The sequence below is a fragment of the Carcharhinus amblyrhynchos genome, chromosome 6 (assembly GCF_965287045.1).
Source record: "Carcharhinus amblyrhynchos chromosome 6, sCarAmb.v2.hapA, whole genome shotgun sequence".
In the NCBI taxonomy this organism is placed as follows: Eukaryota; Metazoa; Chordata; class Chondrichthyes; order Carcharhiniformes; family Carcharhinidae; genus Carcharhinus; species Carcharhinus amblyrhynchos.
This window is the reverse complement of record NC_137329.1, coordinates 123690946-123713968: the sequence shown is the minus strand read 5'-3', so window position 1 is coordinate 123713968 and position 23023 is coordinate 123690946. Positions and strand designations below refer to the sequence as shown.

At 45.5% G+C, this 23023-nt stretch overlaps 1 protein-coding gene across 1 annotated transcript in view; it reads left to right on the top strand.

The window, feature by feature from the left end:
* Nucleotides 1–1290: 1290 nt before the first annotated feature.
* Nucleotides 1291–23023, top strand: part of utp20 (UTP20 small subunit processome component) — a 139105-nt gene continuing 117372 nt past the window's right edge. Inside the window, exons 1-9 of the mRNA XM_080191390.1 lie at nt 1291–1432; nt 4625–4705; nt 6748–6814; nt 8591–8723; nt 10156–10344; nt 15012–15093; nt 16097–16234; nt 17684–17839; nt 19987–20133. Coding sequence (XP_080047516.1) covers nt 1388–1432; nt 4625–4705; nt 6748–6814; nt 8591–8723; nt 10156–10344; nt 15012–15093; nt 16097–16234; nt 17684–17839; nt 19987–20133 — 1038 coding nt within the window. The 5' untranslated portion in view covers nt 1291–1387. The remainder of the gene's footprint in view (nt 1433–4624; nt 4706–6747; nt 6815–8590; nt 8724–10155; nt 10345–15011; nt 15094–16096; nt 16235–17683; nt 17840–19986; nt 20134–23023) is intronic.

Genomic DNA, 23023 nt, shown 5'->3' with positions numbered 1-23023 from the left:
TACTGTCTTGCTTGGAATGCTGTTGTCTGAAAAATGATCTCCCACGGTTGAAGCTACCTTCCATTCTCACATTCCCACGCTCCCTCTCGGCACTGATCCTCATTATGCATATCAATTTTTAAAAGATTGACACAGTAACAGCAGTCCTCGGAGAGGTATTTATTCTAACCTGCTTGAAAGAAATACATGCTTTGTTATTCCTGTTACTTAACCATTAAACTACAGGAAGAATCCTGTTGTCTCCCCTTGGGTTGCAGCACATGTTCTTAAAATGTTTTAATGTTAAAAAAAGATACATAAGTCTGAGGTCATGTGTCAACTGATTCAAGAACAGATTCTTTCCTGCTGCTGTCAGACTTTTGAGTGGACCTACCTCACATTAAGTTGATCTTTCCATACTGTAACACCACATTCTGCGCTCTCTCCTTTCCTTCACTATGAACGGTATGCTTTGTCTGTATAGCGCGCAGGAAAAATATTTTTCACTGTATATGCATAGATGTGACAATAATAAATCGAATCAAGTCAAAATGTTAGTCGCACTTAATCCAGAAACCATGACTTAGAGTGAGGAGTAAATGAGTACAAATACCAGTAGTGCATACCAAATAAATGCCTAAAGAGTGGTGTTTTCCAATCCTAACTCATTACTTGAAGGTGTTATCAAACGACTCTGTCAATCGGTTTTATTCTTTTATGAGATATGGACGTTGCTGGCTAATCCAGCATTTATTGCCTACCTCGAGTTGCCCTTGAGAAGGTGGTGGTGAGCTGCCTTTGTAAATCACTGCAGTCCCTTAGGTGTAGGTATACCCAAAGTGCTGTTAGGGAGGGAATTCCAGGATTTTGATCAAGTGACAGTGAAGGAATGGGAGTTAGATTTCCAAGTCTGGATGGTGACGGGGGGGGAACCCTCCAGGTACTGGTGTTACCATGTATCTGCTGCCCATGTCCATCAGGACGGAAGAGGGCAGGTTTGTAACGTCAGGGTAATTTTCTTCGTTATTGTCATTTTCCATTTATTTGTATAAATTTAATAAACCAGCAGTGTGCCCAAAGCAGCAGCATGAATGGAAGGGTGCTGAATGCTGGCCCAGTCTGGAGGGGCTGAATGGCCTCCCATCCAGGGAGGGAAAAGTCAGCAGGCGCTGCCCGCGCCGCGCATGCGCGGAGAGGGGCGTGGCCACCGGTATAGGCTCGGGCTGTCATTGGTCAGTTCTCCCAGTGACGTCGGGCCTGGGGGGGTCACGTGGCGTGCTTTCCCACAATGCAGCAGTGAAGATGGCGGCGCTCAGCTGCGAGCGGCGTGCGGCCCAGTGAGGGGAGAGAAGACGAGCGAGCTCCTGTCCCGGCCTCCGAGAGTCTCCCGTTCCGTCCAGCCGCCGCCATGAAGAACAAACCCAGCCAGCAGCGGGCCCAGAACAGATACCGGGTGAGCGGCGGAGCCCCCCCCACCGCACCCGGCCTGGTCACCATGCCAATCCTCCCGGACTAACCGGGAGGACCCAGCAATTCAGGATCAGTTTCCAGGACAGTGCTGTGCCCGATCCTGGGGGAATATCCCCGGGACATCACAACACAGAGCTGGTCTCTAACATCAGATATCCAAATATTATGAGATAGGAGGGGAGGAAGCTGTTTGCTGAAAGCCAGTAAAAAGTCTGACAACACCAGGTTTTAGTCCAACCTATTTATTTGATAATATACTCACAAGCTTTCGAGGGACACCCTCTTCGTCAGGTGAATGGAGAGTTCTAAAAATAAATAGGTTGGACTAAAACCTGGTGTTGTCAGACTTTTTACTGTGTTTACGCCAGTCCAACGCCGGCATACCCACATGCTGAAAGCCAACCATTGCCCAGTTGGGTAGTGAGGCCTCTTTGCTTCCCATTTGGATAGGATGAGATTCCCCCGGCTGTCCACGCCAGCGGGACTCTCTGTCCAAACTGCACCGGTTGGACTCTCCGTCCAAACCGTGCCGGCGGGACTCTCCGTCCAAACCGTGCCAGCGGGACTCTCCAGCCCTGCTGTAGACAAATTGTGTGTCCATGCCAGTGGGATTCTCCAGTCCTGCTGCAGTGAGCGGAGATCTGGCTGAGCACCAAATTCTCCGTCCTTGCTGGCGATGGAGCACAAACGTCAGAGAATTCTGGGCGCCATCTCACCAGGTTGTATGCATTGGCTGATTCTTGGTTGTGATATGTGTTCATGTATTTAATCGCCTTTGGAAAACATAGAGATACTCTAGAATCTGGGATCAGCCTTGGAAAATGCGTAGAATTTGTGTTAACCCAGGTAGAGAGAAGTTGAGCTTCTCCAGAGTTTTCCCCCATTACAGAGACACCCAGAGGAGCTTGGGGTTAATAAGCAGTTTCTCCTGCAAGAGACGGACATTTAGTATCTCTTTCTAAAAGAAATAAAGCTTTTGCTGAAGCGAATGCTTCCTATCAATTAGATGATGAGAGTCATTGACTGGGAAAAGAGCCTCAGGGATTGCTGCGCAGAATGGACTGATGTCACAAGGAGAATTTGAGGCAGAGTCTGTTGTGTCTTAAATGTTTTCTACAGGCGAAGGTGTTCAGAGAGAGAATGGGGCAATAGAGTTGGATTGCTTCAGTGAAGAATAGCCAGAAACATGGCGAGCTGAATGGACTGTGGTCCTTTGTATGGCTTCACACCCAGAACAGTTGACTGTAATATGCCAACCGTTTCCAACTTTTATGGGTGGCATGGTGGTTAGCATCACCACCACAGCGCCAGGGACCCAGATTCGATTCCTGGCTTGGGTCACTGTCTGTGTGAAGATTGCACATTCTCCCCGTGTCTGCGTGGGTTTCCTCCGGGTGCTTTGGTTTCCTCCCAAAGTCTCAAAAATGTGCTGGTTAGGTGCATTGACTGTGCTAAATTGCCCCCTAGTGTCAGGAGGATTATCAGGGTAAATGCACGGAATTAAAGGGATATATAGAGCCTGGATGGATTGTTGTTGGTGCATTCTCAATGGGCTGAATGGCTTCCTCCTGTACTATTGATATAGGGCCTGGGTGGGATCGTTGTTGTGCAGTCATAATGGGCCACATGGCCTCCTTCTGCACTGTAGGGATTCTACGTGGTGAACCTGTCCTGAACCTCAGAGGTTGCTGCGCAGAATGGACTGCATTGAGCATCATGTTGATTAACACGGGAAATGCTGGCATTTTAAGTTGAGGAGGAACTTCTTCACTCAAAGGGTGGTGAATCTCTGGAATTCTCTGCCCGTTGAAGTGATGGAGGCTACCTCACTAAATATTTTTAAGATGCGGGTTGATGTGTTTTTGATAAGAGAGGGGATTAAGGGTTATGGGGAGAGGGCGGGAATGTGGAACTGAGCCACGACAGATCAGCCATGATCTTATTGAATGGCGGGGCAGGCTCGAAGGGCTAGATGGCCTACTCCTGCTCCTATTTCTTATGTTCTTATGTTATCAAGCTAGTGTTTGGGCATTTTCTAACAATTTCTGCTGCCAATATAGAGGCTGTTGCTGGGAATCGGTTTTGTTTCACACCAGGGCCACAATTGCAGCTGAAATGCAGTTTGAAGCTGGACTTGGATCTGAGTGACAGCAAACTGGAGTAAAAATCCTGAAAGAGAGTCCGGCTCTGTTTTACTTTGGAGTTTTAAAAAAAAAAAAATTTTTTACTCCATCCTTAAAGTTACAAAGTCGGTGCTCAGAATGGACCAGGCAAATCCAAATCCATTCCTTGCTTGGTCCAGGAAACCAAATTCAAATTCCAATTAGTTCCAATTGAAGGTCCTCACAAGGGAGACAAACATGATCCAAGCTGTTGGATCTTGGGCTCGATCCAATACTTGATCATAGCCAAAAGGCCAGGTTTGTTTTATGCCTTGAAATATAATTTACATGCACTTAGCCTGAAGTCAAAACCGTGAATATACCATACGCTGCACTCGACCTGGGGTGGCATGGTGGCACACTGATGAGCACGGCTGCTTCACAGCGCCAGAGACCTGGGTTTGACTCCTGGCTTGGGTCACTGTTTGTGCGGAGTTTGCACGTTCTCCCCGTGGGTTTCCTCTGGGTGCTCCGGTTTCCTCCCACAGCGGGAAAGACGTGCTGGTTCGGCTGCATTGACCCGAACAGGCACCGGAGCGTGGCAACTAGGGGAATTTCACAGTAACTTCATTGCAGTGTTAATGTAAGCCTTACTTGTGACACTAATAAATAAATAAACTTTACTCGATTCCAAACTGTCAAGCAGTCCTGAAGTACGCTGTCTCCCATGGAAGGCACTGTTTATTCCCAAATGGGAACATTCCGTAATCATGGGAATGGTGCTGCCAGTTGGTGAGATGTTGGACATGTGTCTGTATGGATAGGTGACCTAAAAATGAACCAAAACTTATTTTGGAAAATTCCCTTATTGCAGAGAGCGATATTGAAATAAATTTGAATGTTGATTGAAGTTGCAGTGGAGGATGTTGCTGACAGAGCAAAAAGCAATTGCTTCAGTTTATTACCCGACTGAGTCGCGTAGAAGGTTTGCTTTTGGCCTCGCGCTGTGTGCAGTGATTCTGGATGATGTGCAATGTTTGAGATAAACGAGTTGAACCTTTCTGTGTTTGCAGTTTCTCACCTTCTCTGAGCGATTGGCGAATGTGAATATCGATATAATTCACCGGATTGATAGAACTGGGAGCTATGCTGAGGTAATGACTCACGGCACAGGCCCTTAGATAATGAATACATTCTAATCACCTCCCTCAAATATCTGGAGTAACACAGAGGGATTTAAAATTTCACATCAAAGATTGTTGGGCAATGCTTTCACCACAAGGGGTTATTGAGACAAAGTCTAAAACATTGGATAAAGATTTGAAAAAGGAGACGCAAAGTGGAGGAAAGGGGAAACGGGAGCAGGTCTGAAACGTTAGCATTGGTTTAAAAACAAATTATTGTGGATGCTGGAATCTGAAACCAAAAGAGAAAATGCTGGAAAACCTCAGCAGGTCTGGCAGCATCTGTAAGGAGAGAAAAGAGCTTTGACGAAGGGTCATCTGGACTCGAAACATCAGCTCTTTTCTCTCCTTACAGATGCTGCCAGACCTGCTGAGATTTTCCAGCATTTTTTCTTTTGGTTAGCATTGGTCTGATGGGCTGAGTGGACTCCAATATAATTGCTGTCATCCTGAACAGTCATTTTTTTAAAAAATTGTGCTCATTGACTTGAAAAAAAGCCTTGTTTTGGTTTCCCCTGCATTCCTAAAACTAAATTAACCAGTGGCGCAGTGTAAAAATTAGGTGTTCTTCTTTAAGGTCCTTCTGTATAGACACTCAAGCTTTTGTAACCTTCACTGCCTTGGAGCACAGTGAAGTGTGAAAATCTTTGTGATTAAGAATCAGCTTGCATTTGTATCATGCCTTTTATGTTATTAGAATGTCCTGAAGCAGTTGATTGCCACATAATTGTTTTTCTACACGCATAATTGTTTTTCTACACGCAACCACTGTTGTAATGGAGGAAAACATGACAACCAACTTGCACAGCAAGATCCCACAATTCGCAGTGTGATCTGATGATTGGTGAGAGTGTTATTTAGCTGTAGGGTGCCTGTTGGTCAGGACATGGGAGAACTTTGCTCTTCTGCAAAACAGCTCCAAGGGTTCTCTTACACCTGAATAACCAGACAGGGTCTCGATTAAACATTGCATCTGAAAGTTGGCATCTGTAACAGTAATGCACCTGGAGACTGCCAACCTGGATTCTGTGCTCCAATCTTAGAATGAGATTTGAATTCTCCAAGCTTCTGACTTGTAAAATTACTCCCCCACCCAGCCATGGTTGATGCTTGTGGATCCGACTTCATGTTGAGCTCCAGTGTAAATCTAACATCCTTTAGGGAAGGAAATCTGCCGTCCTTAACCGGTCTGGCCTACATGTGACTCCAGACCCACAGCAATGTGGTTGACTCTCAACTGCCCTCTGAAATGGAGGGTAATTAGCAATGGGCAATAAATGCTGGATCCTGCCAGCGTTGGATAAATAAAAAGAAGTTTAGATCCATTGCGTCCCTAGTGATAGATTGCTTGGTTAATCCAATGGTTGTGTATTTTAACAAAAGTAGTCATGATGTGGAGATGTCAGTGTTGTAGTGGGATAAACACAGTAAGAAGTCTCACAAGACCAGGTTAAAGTCCAACCAGTTTCTTTGATAGTGAGCTCACCTGACACCTGACGAAGGAACAGTGTTTCCAAAAGCTGGTGGGTTTGCTATCAAATAAACTGGTTGGACTTTAACCTGGTGTTGTGAGACTTCTTACTGCGTTTACCCCATTTTAACAAAAGACAGTTTCATTTAATGACTGGTTGGCATACTGTCCAGAACGAGGTTTTTTTTTAACTTGGCTACACAGCAAGCTGCAATATCTATCCTGTTAAATCCTGCATATCTGATAGTGCTGACAAACTTGCAGTTCTGATTTGGGATTTTTCAACCATGGAGCACTGCAAACGACTCTTTCCAAATGCTCAGATTCAGGCAGCACAGACCAGTGAGTGAGAGACATGAGCATCGGGCACAGCTACCTAGGCTTGTGGGGCAGACTTACAGGACTGGTGGGCGTGCAATATGTTTGCTCCTGCTCTGAAGTATAGTGAACGATATTGTGATTCCAGTCTTCTCTTTGTGCTTGTGGTTGCAAACTGAACTCTGTTGCATGTGAATATGAAAGCCTGCACTTTTCATCCTAGGAGGTCGAAACCTATTTTTATGAAGGGCTGGAGAAATGGAGAGACCTGAACTGCACGGAATACTATGGTATGGATTGCTTCATTTACACGGTTACATTGCGAACATCTGCCTGAACCTTTTGACAGTTTTCAGTGAAACATGGAAGCTGGTTTTCACTCCAGTTAGTTAGGATAATCTAGTAAACCAATGTGATGCGCTGAACTATCCGGTGTACTCCAGAGCGGATAAATTCTTGAAAATGGATGTCACGGTTACACAGTGGTTAGCACTGCTGCCTCACAGCGCTAGGGACCAGGGTTCAATTCCAGCCTCAGGCCACTGCCTGTGTGGAGTTGCATTCACTCTATCTATACCCATCATAATTTTATACACCTCTATCAAATCTCCCCTCATTCTTCTACACTCCAGGGAATAAAGTCCTAACCTATTCAACCTTTCTCTCTAACTCAGATTCTCAAGTTCCGGCAACATCCTTGTAAACCTTCTCTGCACTCCTTCAACCTTATTAATATCCTTCCTGTAATTAGGTTTTTCCCACTGAGGCCTGGGGAGAAAAAAAACTAGAGGACATGGGTTAAGGGTGCAGGGGGAAAGCTTAAAGGGAACATTAGGGGGGGCTTCTTCACGCAGAGAGTGGTGAGAGTGTGGAATGAGCTGCCGGTTGAAGTGGTGAATTCAGGCTCGCTTTTAACATTTAAGAAAAACTTGGGACAGGTACATGGATGAGAGGGGTGTGGAGGGATATAGTCCAGGTGCAGATCAGTGGGATTAGGAAGAAAAATGGTTCGGCACGGCCAAGAAGGGTCAAAAGGCCTGTTTCTGTGCTGTAATGTTCTATGGTTCTACACAGACAGTGACCCGAGGCTGGAATTGAACCTGGTTCCTGGTGCTGTGAGGCAGCAGAGCTGCCCCTTTAGCCGCATTTGAGGATTTATGTTAATCACGTACGTGTTTATGAAACTGACACAAGGTTGGATTATTCTCTTTATCTGAATGCGCAACCGCTGACCTCAAATGAGGCTTTGTTTGATAAGTTTTTTTTTTCCATTCTTGCTGTCAGAGTTGCCTTGTTGTTGTTGTGCCTTAATTTCCACATCAGCAAAAGCAGTTTCTAACGATCGTTTCATAAGCCCCAGCAGCCCCACAGTCCTTCATTTGAAGTGAGTGTCCTTAATCTTGCAGAAAAAAGTGAATTAAATATTTGGCCATGGCTGGAATTACAACTTAATTTCCATAGTGAATTAAACTTTTAAAGGGAGGAAGATTATCACATCTGCCATTAACGTTCCCAAGCACTTTGCACTCAATGACTTGCTTTGAAGAGCAGTCACTGTTTAGGTTATTCCATACAGCAGTGGCGAAAGTGGTTGTGTTAATTGATATTGTCTGATTGTTGGTCGGTATTGTTTCAGACAGTGGGCGAGCTCCCTATTCCTCCCCAACCAAGAGGCAGAGTGGATTGCTGGCTCAGGATCCGCCCGGCGGTGCAACCCCGTGTCCTCTGTTTGTGGAATGGGGCTTCGTTCCAAAGGGATGGTCCTTTAAAACAGAGATAAGGAGGGACTTCCTCAGCCAGAAGGCTGTGGAGACCGGGTCATTGAGTGTCTTTAAGACAGAGATAGATAGGTTCCTGATTAATAAGGGGATCGGGATTATGGGGATGAGAAAAGTATCAGCCATGATTGAATAGTTGAGCAGACTCGATGGGCCGAGTGGCCTAATTCTGCTCCTATGTCTTATGGTCTCACAGCTGAGCCAAACTGATGAAAGGCTGTGATCCAGAGTCAAAATCTGCACGGTTGTAACTTGCTGACTGGATTCCAATCTGTTTTTCTTTTATAGTTACGTTTTACAATGAGGTGCATGGAAAAACCCAGTCTTTTAATCAGCTGGTGTACCATCAGAATGCAGTGGTGGAAAGCTTGCAAAACCATCTTCAAATCAAGAACAGTGTGGCTCTTCAGCCTCTGCTTGAGTAAGGATCTGAACAGACTAACTCTTTCCCACAATTCACCCAGAGAAAGTGCACACAGGCACCAACCATAGACGCACTGGGGACGATTCTCCCATCCCGACGCGCTAATTTTTAAGAAAAACTTGGACAGATACATAGATGAGAGGGGTGTGGAGGGATATGGTCCAGGTGCAGGTCAGTGGGACTAAGCAGAAAAATGGTTCAGCACAGCCAAGAAGGGCCAAAAGGCCTGTTTCTGTGCTGTAATATTCTATGGTTCTACACAGGCAGTGACCCGGGCAGCACTGTGGCAGTCCCAGGCTGGCTAGCAAACTGCAGGCTGACAGTTCGGGGCCACTGCGCAAGTGCAGAGTTCTGGAACTGTCAGACTCTGGTGTGAATAGACTCTGCCTCCCTCGAGCTTTCAGTGATACTCCCGATTGTGACCTCTGCGTTGCACTGAGTGCGGGAGATTCAAGCCTGAACTCCTACTGGAAAAACAATCATGATTTACACCAGTTTTCCCGCGAATGCAGCACTTTTTTGGGAGAATCGCCCCCACTTTGTACATTTTATATAATGTTGCAGGAGGATAAGCGTGCTTTGATATCACTACGCGACCAGGTGTCAAGGGTTGTTAATCTTACTATTAAGCATGTCATAAGAACATAAGAAATAGGAGCAGGAGTAGGCCATCTGGCCCTTCGAGCCTGCCCCGCCATTCAATAAGATCATGGCTGATCTGTCGTGGCTCAGTTCCACTTTCCCGCCCTCTCCCCATAACCCTTAATCCCCTCTCTTATCAAAAACCCATCAACCCGCTTCTTAAAAATATTTAGCGAGGCAGCCTCCACCACTTCAATGGGTAGAGAATTCCAGAGATTCACCACCCTTTGAGTGAAGAAGTTCCTCCTCAACTCCGTTCTAAACCGCCCCCCCTTTATCTTGAGGCTGTGCCCCCTAGTCCTACTGTCTTTTTTCAGTGGGAAGAGTCTCTCCACCTCTATCCTATCCATCCCATTCATCATCTTATACGTCTCAATGAGATCTCCCCTCATTCTTCTAAACTCCAACGAGTACAAGCCTGGTTTATTCAGCCTCTCCTCATAGTTCAACCCCCTCAACTCCGGTATCAGCCTAGTAAACCTCCTCTGCACTCCCTCCAAGGCCAAAATATCTTTGCACAGGTGCGGCGCCCAAAACTGCACACAGTACTCCAGCTGCGGCCTCACCAATGCCCTATACAGCTGCAGCAAGACCTCCCTACTTTTATATTCAATCCCCTTCGCTATGAAGGCCAGCATCCCATTCGCCTTCCTGACCACCTGCTGCACCTGCAAGCTGGGTTTTTGCGACTCATGCACAAGGATGTCGGGCTGTTTTTGCTATGACAGGTCTATATAATTGTACAGTGGTGGTGTGATAATTGGTGTCCACTGTTTGTATATTACAGCCTGGTGGTACAGCTAGCCAGAGATCTGCAGACGGATTTCTATCCGCACTTCAGAGACTTCTTCATAATTATAATCTCCCTGCTGAACACACAGGACACACACCTGTTGGAATGTATCTTCACCTGCCTCTCCTACCTTTACAAATACCTCTGGAGGCTTATGGTGAAGGACATAATGGACATTTACAGGTGTGTATTCATTTTCTTTTATCATGTGCCTTCTCTTCAGGCTATTAAATGCCCTCCCTTTCCCCATCCCGGTGTACTGTGATGAGCAGTTCCTTGGAAGTTTTAGCAATAAACTACAAGCAGACGATAAAACTGCAAATAGTCAAAGTCAGACAAGCCGCAGCAGAAGAAAAAGTAAGACGGAAGAGAAAAGATAAGATTAACCGAGAGCTATAGCAAATCAAAAATGAGGTAAAGGTTTGAGATCCTAATCTAAATGAGAAACGGCCCAACTCGATCAAAGCTAAACAAAAACAAGCGCCATGGAAAAGGTGGAAATAACGAGGAAATCTATTAGTAAGACTCAGGACAACTTTCACCACAACGTAGTGAAGGAACTAGAGTTATAAAATAAAGTTTATTTGTTAGTCATAAGTAAGGCTTATATTAACACTGCAATGAAGTTACTGCAAATTCACCTAGTTGCCGCACTCTGGTGCCTGTTTGGGTCAATGCACCCTAACCAGCATGTCTTTCAGACTGTGGGAGGAAACTGAAGCACCCAGAGGAAACCCACGCAGGCACTGGGAGAACCTGAAGACGCCACACAGACAGTGACTCAAGCCCGGAATCGAACTCGGGTCCCTGATGCTCTGAGACAGCAGTGCTAACCACTGTGCCACCATGCCACCTACCAGAGCAGGAAGATGTGAATAAAAGGTAAAAACAAGGTTGAAAGAAAAAGCACAAGCAGAACTTGGTGACAGAAGTCGTAGCGTGGAACTTGAGAAGAACCAAGGAATTTCCACATGATGGATGCTATTAGTTCTGTGATGGGTGAGAGAACTGCTAGTCTCAGTGAAACACATGAAAGATTTGATCCATGGTGCTCATATACAACATCTTGCGTCAACTGCAAGGGTCACTGCACTATTGCAGCAGAGCTAACGTTCATCAAAGCCATATTGGGAATCCTGCAGAGATCCATTTGAATGATTGCGCAACCAGTTGTGTGGAATGTACAAATGAGCTGGAGAAATGATCACTTTGCAGGTAGGCAGAAACTGTCCAGAGTTGCTGAAGGGGAAGGAAATAGCAATGGACAAACCCAAAGCGAGAAGATGCAACTTGGACAAAAGGAACACGGCAATTGTCTGGAAACGTGCAAAGCAATGAGAAGGGAGAAATAGTTGTTGTTTGGAGAAAATGATGGATTTACCTTGGAAGAAATTCAAACGGAAAAACTGAATGGATTACAAAAGCAGATTCCTGGAATAAAGAACTACTCAGGTCCAAGTGAAAGAGTAGTTGATACAGAAGATTATAGAATCATAGAATCCTACAGTGCAGAAGGAGGCTATTCGGCCTATCAAGCCTGCATCAACCACAATCCCACCCAGGCCCTATCCCCATAATCCCGTGCATTTGTCCTTGCTAGTCCCCCTGACCACCAGGACCAATTTAGCATGGCCAGTCCAGCTAACGCACACAATTTTGGACTTTGGGAGGAAACCAGAGAACCTGAAGGAAACCCACGCAAACATGGGGAGAACGTGCAGACTCTGCACAGACAGTGACCCAAGCTGGGAATCAAACCCGGGTCCCCAGCGCTGTGAGGCAGCAGTGCTAACCACTGTGCCACCGTGCTGGCCATGATGAAAGGAAGAGATTGGGAAAATTAAGCCACTCAGCTGTGGAAATTGTGCCAGAGAGAACAAACCAGACAGACATTTGGGAAGGGAAGGAAACTGGTTGATTAAATGGCAGAATGAGACTGCTGAAATGGTCACACAAACAGAAATGCACAATAACCAATATACTATCACGCTTGATGGGAAACCTGCCAATAGAAATGTTAGGAAGAGAAGAAAGTTTATCACGTGACTCAAGTACCAGAAATAGAGTACATAGCCATTTCTTTCACAAGTGACAGGCTGAGAATGAGCGTCCTTCTCTTCCCAAACTGCTGCTTTGTCTAGTTCTCTCTGACGCAACTTGTGTCAAGACATGCAACTGTGTTGTATTGTGGTGATGGTAGCTGTATGCATGGTGGAGTCGGGAGCTCGACAGAGGAAAGGATCAATGAAGGATTGGAGAATGACACTGCAGAGTAAAGTATGTTGACCCTTGGTCGGCGCACAGACTAGAGCAGAACTCTGAAAGCAGCAAGTCTGTATGGAAGAAGACCATATCTGAAACTGTGCAATAACTAAAGCCAGTCGTAGAAGTGTCAGGTCAGGGTTCAAGATCTCATCAGTGAACAATCACTGCATCAATTTACAAATATCTAACTTGTGCGTAGCTTGTGGTTTTGAGTGAATCAATTTTGAAGACTGCATAAAAAAAAGTTAAAGGGGGAGAATGTAGTGATCATGGTGTCTGTCTCCTTAAGACAGCACAGGAGAAGAGGATCACCTGGCTTGATGGACCAGTGGGAACTGAGGATCAGTGATCACCCCAAAGGATGGAGTCCTCTCTTGGGCAGAACTCATCGGGGATCCTTGTAGGGAGCATGTTAAGACTGAAGCAGCTGGACGGCCTGCAAACCCTTGTACCAAGTTTCTCTTTATCAATAAATACCTTTTGTTCTTAAACAGAGTCTGAAGTCTCCTTGATGTTGCCTGGTGTGCCATTAAAAACAGTTTTCTTCCTACTTATGCTGGACGTCTCATGCTTTACTTAAGTAAAAGGTTGAAAATGGTACTTGGCTCTGATGTGCGTTCGATACCTACTATATGCTAACACGTTTTGAGATGTACACGTTCTGTTTTGATAACAGTGAATGTTTTGCACCAAGATTTTATTTATTAGTTCACGAGGTGTGGTTATTGCTGTCTCTTAGCATTTGTTGCCCATTCCTAACTGTTATGAGAAGGCGGTGATGAGCTGCCTTCTTGAACCGCTGCGGTCCCGGGGGTGTAGGTACACCCACAGTGATGTTAGGGAAGGAGTTCCAGGATTTTGACCCAAAGTCAGTGAAACAATGGTGATATATTTCCAGGTCAGGATGGTGTGTGGTCCTCCTGTTCCCGTGTGTCTGCTGCTCTTGTCTTTCTAGACTGTAGCAGTCACGGGATTGGAAGGTGCTGTCTAAGGAGCCTTGCAGTGCATCTTGTATATCGTACATATGACTGCCACTGTGTGTCAGTGGTGGAGGGAATGAATGTTTAGTTGGCGGATTGGGCGCCAATCAAGCAGCTGTTTTGTACTGAATTATAGTTGGAATCGTGGAATCCTACAGTGCAGAAGGAGGCCATTTGGCCCATCGAGTCAGCACTGACAACAATCCTATCCAGACCCTATTCCCATAACCCCATGCATTTACCCTATCCAGTCCGTTTGACCCTAAGGAGCAATTGAACACGGCCAAACCACCTAACCCGCACATTGTTGGACTGTGGGAGGAAACCAGGGCACCTAGAGGAAATCCATGCAGACTTGGGGAGTGCAAACTCCATACAGTGACCCAAGCTGGGAATCGAACCTGGGTCCCTTGTGCTGTGAGGCAGCAGTGCTAACGACTGTGTGCCACCGTGCTGCCCACATGAATGCTAATTTTTTTTAAGCAGTGCAGCTACGGAATCTCTTGTCTATCATAGGTGATAAACTATATATCTAAATACGTCAGTGAATCACACCTAAAGTGTATCCGTTCATAGCATCTTACAGCACTGAAGAAAGCCTGAACCTTGCATTTAGCAAGACCTCTGCAATTCCGTTCTGCCCCCCTCACTGCTTTAGCAAACCAAATTTGCTTTTGTGCTGTGCCTGGTTGTTAAGTCAAAAATCCCTGGGTCTTTTTATACGACAGATTTTTCATCTTGTCCTGCCGTCTTCAAAGATTTATTCACATAAAACCCCAAACCAAATCTTCGTTTGTGCATCCCTATGAAAATTGTACGTTTTGTTTTGTCTATCCTCCTATTTCCTCCAAAAATGCATCACTTCAGCCGAAAGGTGCAAGTAAACAGTTTCTTGAGACTGTGAGGATTAAAGATGTTTGATCCCATGAGTCATAATGGAAGAACAGACTTGAAACTTTTCAGCATCTTTCAGAATGTCCAAAGGACAGCGCAGTGATTAGTTCTGCTTGCCTCAATGCCAGGGTCCCGGGTTCAATTTCAGTCTTGGGTCACTGTCTGTGTAGTAGTTTGCACATACTCTCCATGTCTGCGTGGGTTTCCTCCCACTATCCAAAGATATGTAGTTTAGGTGGATTGGCCAGGCTAAATCGCCCCTTCGTGTCCCAAGATGTGTAGGTTAGGCAGGTTGGCCGTGATAAATTGCCCCTTGGTGTCCAAACATGTGCAGGTTAGGGAATTAGTGGGGTAAATGCCCAGGGTTAGGGCAGGGAGTGAGCAGTGAGCCGAGGTAAGTTTCTCTGTCGGACAGTTGGTATAGACTTGATGGGCCAAATGGCCTCCTGCACTGCAGGGATTCGGTGATTCAAAGAACATTTTGCAGCCAATTAAATAGTTGGTAAAGTATTTGATTGTAGTATTGGGAAACAGGTTGGGCAGTTTCCACACAAGGTCCCACCAATAACATTGAAGTAAGAGACCACATCATCCATTTCGGGGCACTGGCTAAGGGGGAAAGATGTTTTATGTGTGTTTTGTGAGACACTACGTCTGGTACCATTGCTTTGAACTTATTGTAGTTAATATACTTTCCCTGTTTGCTTTTAGCATGTACAGCTCACTTTTGGACCACAAAAAGGAACACATCAGATGTTTTGCAGCTGAAAGTTTTGCTTTCTTGATGAGAAAGGTGAGTTTATTTTTATATTATTCTTCATTCCTGGGACAAGCATCGTGGCTTCGGTTGCCGGGGCCCTAGTTGTTAACTGTGTATTGATAGGAAGATTCAGCGCTGTGTGTGTGTGAACATAAATACAGATAAATGAAAGGAGGAACACAGTGTGTCTATGTAACTAAAAACTTGTATGTGAATAAACTTATAAGAGCGTAAGAAATAGGAGCAGGAGTAGGCCATCTAGCCCTTCGAGCCTGCCCCGCCGTTCAATAAGATCATGGCTGATCTGAAGTGGATCAGTTCCACTTTCCCGCTTTCTCCCCATAACCCTTAATTCCCTTGTCTATCAGAAACTTTTTCAACCTCTCCTCCTCCCCCTTAAAATCTACCTTTCTGACTGAGCTTTTTGTAGCCTATGCTAATATAACCTGTGTTGCTCAATGTCAGTGCTGTCCTGCTTGCACTCCTGTGAAGCACCTCAGGTAATGGGGAGGCGATGGTCTAGTAGTATTACGATTAGATTATCAGTCCACAAATTCAGATAATGTTCTGGGGATCCGGGTTCGAATCCCACCACAGCAGATAGTGGAATTTCAATTCAATTCAAAAGATACCTGGAAATAAGAATCTATTGATGACCATGAAATCTTTGTCAGAAAAAACCCATCTTGTTCACTTCTGTCCTTTAGGGAAGGAAATATGCCACCCTTGCCCAGTCTGGCTTACATGTGACTTCAGAGCCACAGCAATGTGGTTGACTCTCAACTGCCCTTGTACAAATAAGGATGGGCAATAAGTGTTGGCCAGCCCGTGACGCCCATGTCCCATGAATGAATAGCAAAAAACTTTGCTATGTTAAAGTTGTTTTGTAAATGCGAGTTGCTGTAAGTTGCGTTCTTATCCCATTGAAAAGAGTGCAGCGAGATTTATTTTCAGTGTTTATTCCATTCGAGCTGTATTGATGCAGGTCTTTGTTCCTTCACACACCAGTTCAAAACTCCTTCTTGTGTATGTGCAGGCTTCTGACCATAACACCCTTTTCAACTTCATGTTCACTGACTTGGAGCAGCACCCTACGAAGGCGGAGGGTGTGGGACAGCTGCTTTTTGAGGTCTGCAGAGGAGTCCGAAAGACCTTGCACTCGTGCACAGCCAAGGTAACATTTAAGTTATTTGAGAATGTCACTGGCAAGGCCTTGTTTATTACCTATCGGTGGTGTTACTTTCAGCCCATTGAGACTCCACCACTGAGGGGTTAGCAGAGCACTGTTGTCAAGGCTGCTTGGCTTGGCTGAGTGACCAGAGATGTGAAATCAATCCTAAGCTAGGTGGTGAAATATGGAACCATACGGCAATCCGTTTCTTGATGGCTGGTTTGTTTATAGAAAGCAGCATTACATATATCTGACTCCTGCCCACTAACACCCAGATTCCTACAGGTCTTCCTTTCGACACTTTTAAAAATACAAATAAACAAACTTGTCGTGTCAGGCAGCAGGAGGACACAGTGGTTAGCACGGCTGCCTCACAGCACCAGGGGTCCGTGTTCGATTCCCGACTTGGATCACTGTCTCCGTGGAGGTTGCATGTTTTCCCTGTGTCTGTGGGTATTTCCTCCCACAGTCAAAAGATGTGCGGGTGAGATGCATTGGCTGTGTTAAATTGCCCCTTAATGTCAGGGGGACTGCCTGTTTAATAATGAAATTTTTTGTCTCCACAGGCATTTAAGTCCACCTTGTTGACCAGCAAGGGGCATGCATGCGGCAGGTTGTAGTGGGCTGCTCTTGGACGTTGCTTCGGGAGTTGCCTATTGCTTCATGTCGTTAGTGTGCTTAAACTGGACCATCTCGAGGGCAACATGACAGCTCAGAGACTATCTCTGTTGCTGTGCGGACACATGGATTTGGGCCTGTGTCTGTGGGAGTTTGCACGTTCTCCCCGTGGTTGCATGGGTTTCCTCCGGGTGCTCCGGTTTCCTCCCACATTCCAAAGATGTGCTTTTAGGCTGATTGATTGGGTAACAAATTGTCCCTATATTGGACCTCCCTGATCCTTGCACATTAGGCGTAGACTAAAATCATGAATAGGTCACTGAGACAATGAGACGGCGGCGCGGGCTCGTTGGGCCGAAGGGCCTGTTTCCCGTGCTGTGTTGTTCTTTGTTCTTTGTTCTTTGACTAGCTAAGGTAAATACATGGGGTTATGGGAATAGAGCCTGGGTGGGAGCAGGCTCAGTGGGCTGAGTGGTCTCCTTCTGCACTCTAGGATTCTATGAAATGAAGCAAGGCCACTTAAAACAGCGTCGTAGGATCCTTTGCATCCATCTTCTACAATTTGTCATTGGTGCTTCAAGCCTGGAGTGGGATTTGAAAATGAAATTCTGTGACTCAGAGCTGTGAGCCGCAGCTGAGATAATAAGTCTTCATTTATACCAATTAATTAAAGCACCACTTCTTAAAGAGGCACTTTAACAAAAAAAACCCCAAAATTTAAAGGCAACTTATCAAAATATTTTTAGGGAGCATTAACTTGCAGTTTTATTATTCTATAGAAGAGAAAATAATCTGTCACTGAGATTTGTAAAAGATTTGTTTTCTGTTTTGCAGGTTATCCCTGCCATCTTACAGAAACTGGGACCTATCACAGAGACCGACAGTGTGCTACCGTGGGATACCATCAGTACAGCTGTTAACCAAATGGCCAAAAGTTGTGCAGGCTACGTTGACAAGGAACACTTTGATGTCTTCTGGAGCTGTTTACGAGTGAGTTCATTGAAAGCTGCCAGGGAACTTCCAGTGACGTTTGTCATGACAGCTCACCTGCTGCGTTGCTTAATGAGGACAGCAAAGAGCTGTCATGAGCTCTTAGGCTTAAATTATGAGACAGGTTGCGTAGAATAGAATCATAGAACCCTACAGTGCAGAAAGAGGCCCTTCGGCCCATTAGGTCTGCACCAAACACAATCCCACCCATGTCCTACCCCCATGTCCCTACATATTATACCCACTAATCCCTCTAACCTACGCATCCCTAGACACTAAGGGGCAATTTCTTAGCATGGCCAATCAACCTAACCCACACATCTTTGGACTGTGGGAGGAAACCGGAGCACCTGGAGGAAACCCACGCAGACACAAGGAGAATGTGCAAACGTCACACAGACAGTGACCCGAGCCGGGAATCGAACCCAGGACCCTGGAGCTGTGAAGCAGCAGTGCTAATCACTGTGCTACTGTGCCGCCCTTAGGTATACATTCACTTGAACAAAGATGATGAAGGGGTGATCTGATTGAGGTGGCTAAGATGATTAAAAGACTTGATTGGATAGATAGTTCTTATGTTAGTGGGTAACCCAGAACTGAGGGCCAGAAGCTTAACTTTTTAGCCAGCCTTTTTAGAGGGTGAAGTTTGGAAGTATTTCTTTCTACTGAGGGTGTTGGGAATCTAGAACACTCTTCACCCAAAAAACATGAGTCAGTTGAAAATTCTTAAAACCAACATGGATAGATTTCTGTTGAGCAGGGGTGTTTGGAGTTATGGAACCAGGTTGGATAAATGAAGTTAGGATAAAGATTGTCCATGATCTAATAGGTGAAGCAGGGTCAGGTTGCTGAAAGGCATTCCTCTCTCTGTCCCTTAAGTTTATTTATTAGTGTCACAAGGTGGGCGTACATTAACACTGCAATGAAATTACTGTGAAAATGCCTTCGTCACCACACTCCGGCACCTGTTCGGGTACGTTGAGGGAGAATCTACCACGGCCACTGTACCTCACCAGCAAGTCTCTCAGATTGAGAGGTGAAATCGGAGCAGATGCAGGAAAGCCACGCAGACATGGGGAGAACATGCAGACTCCATACAGGCAATGACCCATTGAATCGAACCCGGGTCCCTGGCGCTATGAGGCAGCAGTGCTACCCACCGTGCCACCGTGCCGTTCTCAATGTATGTTCCGGATTTTTGAATTAAATTTAAATTTCCGCAGCTGCCATGATGGGATTTGAACTTGCATTGCCCGGAGCATTAATTAGCCTGGTTCTCTGGATTCTAGTCTATTGACTTTATCACCATGTCACCATTTTCCCTGCTGTTTAGTGTGATGGATCACAGGCAGCCTCGAGCCACTGATTGTGCTGTGCTAAAACTAATAAGTTACGAGAAAATTATACAGTAACCTGAACCACTGGCTGGTCCTGTGTTTAAATTAACTGTCTTTTGTTAAAAAATAAAAATAGGTGCAGTTCTGGTCACCCTATTATAGAAAGGATATTATTAAACTAGAAAGAGTGCAGGTTTACTAGGTGCAATATTTACTAGGATGCAACCAGGACTTGCTGATTTGAGTTATAAGTAGAGGCTGGATAGACTGGGACTTTTTTCTCTGGAGCGTAGGAGGCTGAGGGATGATTTTATAGAGGTCTATAAAATAATGAGGAGCGTAGATCAGTTAGTCAGTCTCTTTTCCCTGAGGTAGAGGCGTTTAAAACTAGAGGGCGTAGGTTTCAGGTGAGAGGGGAGAGATACAAAAGGGTCCAGAGGGGCAATTTTTTCACACAGAGGGTGGTGAGTGTCTGGAACAAGCTGCCAGAGGCAGTAGTAGAGGTGGGTTCAATTTTGTCTTTTAAAAGGCATTTAGACATTACATGGGTACAATGGGTATAGAGGGTTATGGGCCAAATGTGGGCAGTTAGGACTAGCTTAGGGGTTTAAAAAAAGGGCAGCATGGACAAGTTGGGCTGAAGGGCCTGAAACCCTCTAAGTACTATGAGTTGGACTAAGTTTCTGTCTTGCATGTGAGTGATGAATAAAGCTGAAGAAACCAAGGTAATTAGAGGGATACATTATGTTTTGTGTGACTGCCCATTGTAAAACATTTTGCAGTTAAAAACTGAACAATTGTCTTTGATAGAGATGCATCCTGGGCCTACGTGACAAATTCACCTGTGATGATAGACAAGAACTCTCTGAGCAAGTCCACCGTCTACTGCAGGTATACCAGGTGCTGGTGGAGAGTGAACATGGGTCAAAGGTTACCCATCCTAAGGAGGTCTATGAGGTGAGGCCCGTAATCATGGAATCATTGACTTTTACAGCAGAGGGTGGCCATTTGGCCCTTATAGCCGGAACAGGCACAGTGAAAGACCTGTCCGATTTAGACCCATGTCGAAGCTATTTTCCGTTAACTCTATAGATTCCTCTTCAAGGACATATCCAGTTACCACTTGGAAATTACTGTGGAACCTATTTCTGGCACCCTTTTGGGCAGTGTGATGCAGATCATTACAACAAATACTCCTCCTTATTTCATTGTTTTGCTAATTATTTTTAAACCTGTGACTTCTGGTTACTGACCCATTCGCCATTGAAAACCGTTCCTTCCTACTTGCTCACTTGAAGTCCCTTATTGTGAATATCACCATTAAATCTCCTCAAAGCTTCCTCCATCTGCTCTGAGGAGAATAAGAACATAAGAAATAGGAGCAGGAGTAGGCCATCCAGCCCCTCGAGCCTGCCCCGCCATTCAATAAGATCATGGCTGATCTGTCGTGGCTCAGTTCCACTTTCCCGCCTTCTCCCCGTAACCCTTAATCCCCTTGCCTATGAAAAACCTATCTACCCGCGTCTTAAATATATTTAGCGAGGCAGCCTCCACCACTTCAGCAGGCAGAGAATTCCAGAGATTCACCACCCTTTGAGTGTAGAAGTTCGACACCCTACACTCAGCTCCCTCCTCCAGATCATCTATATAAATGGTAAATAGCTGAGGCCCCAGCACGACCCCTGGGGCACTCCACTAGTCACCAACCGCCAATCCGAATAGCACCCATTGACTCCCACTCTCTGCCTCCTATTTGACAGCCAATCCTCTATCCACGCTAACACCCTACCCCCAACTCCATGCCCCCTAACCTTCTGTAATAACCTCTTGTGCGGCACCTTATCAAACGCCTTCTGAAAATCAAAAAACACCATATCTACCGGCTCTCCTCTATCCACCGCCCTAGACACATCCTCATAGAACTCCAATAAGTTCGTCAGACACGACTTCCCCTTAACGAAACCGTGCTGCGTCTGCTCTATCAAACAATTCTCCTCAAGATGCCTCGCTATTTTCTCCTTGATCACGGATTCTAACATTTTACCTACAACAGACGTTAAACTAACCGGCCTATAATTCCCTGCTTTTTGCCTGGCACCCTTCTTAAACAACGGCGTGACATTAGCCGTTTTCCAATCTTCCGGCACTTCCCCGGAATCCAGCGACGTTTGGAAAATAATCACCAAGGCATCCGCTATCACCTCCGCCATTTCTTACAGAACCCTCGGATGCATTCCATCCGGTCCTGGGGACTTGTCCACAATCAGTCCCTCCAGTCTGTCGAGCACTGCCTTTCTAGTAACAATAATGTCATTCAGGCCCTCCACTCCTACCATCTTTCCATCGCTAACACCTGGCAAACTATTCACGTCCTCCTCCGTGAAGACCGAAACAAAAAATGTTATTCAAGGCCTCAGCCATTTCCCCATCCCCTACCACTAAGTCCCCCTTCTCATCCTCTAAGGGTCCAACGTTCACCCTAGTCAGCCTCTTCCTTTTTATATATTTATAAAAACTCTTACTATCCTTTTTTATATTAAGCGCTAGCCCAGCTTCATAGTTTATCCTACCCTTCTTTATCAACTTCTTCATCATTCTTTGTTGATATTTAAACCTCCCCCAATCCTCTTCTCGCCCACTACTCTTAGCTACTCTAAACGCATCCGCTTTTAATTTAATACTCTCCTTTACCTCCTTTGTTATCCACGGCTGATTATCTCTCCTCCTACGATCCTTTTTAACCATCGGAATAAGTTTCTGCTGAGCACCAAGAAAGATCTCCTTAAAGATCCTCCACTGTTCCTCAGCAGACCTACCTTCCAATGCGCTCCCCCAATCAACATTTGCCAATTCCTCTCTCATCCAATCATACTCCCCTCTGTTCAAACAAAGGACACAGGTCTGGGAACCCACTTTTTCCTCCTCCACCTGCATCAGAAATTCCACCGTACAATGATCACTCTTCCCAAGAGGATCCTTCACCACAAGGTCCCTAATTCTACCTGCCTCATTACATAACACCAGATCCAAGATAGCTCGCTCCCTCGTCGGCTCCAACACACACTGTTCAAGGAAACTATCCCGGCAGCATTCCAAGAACTCGTCCTCAAGCCCACCGCGTCCAACATGGGTCGACCAATCAATATGTAGATTGAAATCCCCCATAATTATCGCCGTCCCATTCCTGCACGCCGCATTTATTTGCACGTTAATAGGCCGCCCCACCTCCAGATCATTATTTGGGGGCCTATAGACGACACCCACCAGCGTCTTCCTCCCTTTGCTGTTCCTAATCTCCACCCACAACGATTCCACTTTCTGCTCTTTGGCTCCTTTATCATCCCATAATAAAGTTTTTTAAAGTTTATTTAGTATTATCACAAGTAGGGCTTACATTAACACTGCAATGAAGTTACTGTGAAAATCCCCTAGTCACCACATTCCGGCACCTGTTCGGGTGCACTGAGAGAATTTAGCACGGCCAATTCACTCAGCCAGCACATCTTTTGGACTGTGGGACGAAACTGGAGCACCCGGACGAAACCCACACAGACACGTGGAGAATGTGCAAACTCCACATAGACAGTCACCCAGGTGTGGAAGGAAAATTGGTGGAGGAGAAAACAGAAGCCTAATTTTTATACTTCTATTAACACGGGAACATAATGCATGGGAATATCAGAGTAGGTCATTCAGCCCTTCGAGTCTGGTCCACCTTCCATATGATCATGGCTGATCATCCACTTCAATGCCTTTTTCTTTCCCCAGCATCATTGATAATCAGAAGTCTATCAATCACTGCTTTAAACAGTGTCTTAAGTGGCTTTCCCCTTATTTTGAAATTGTG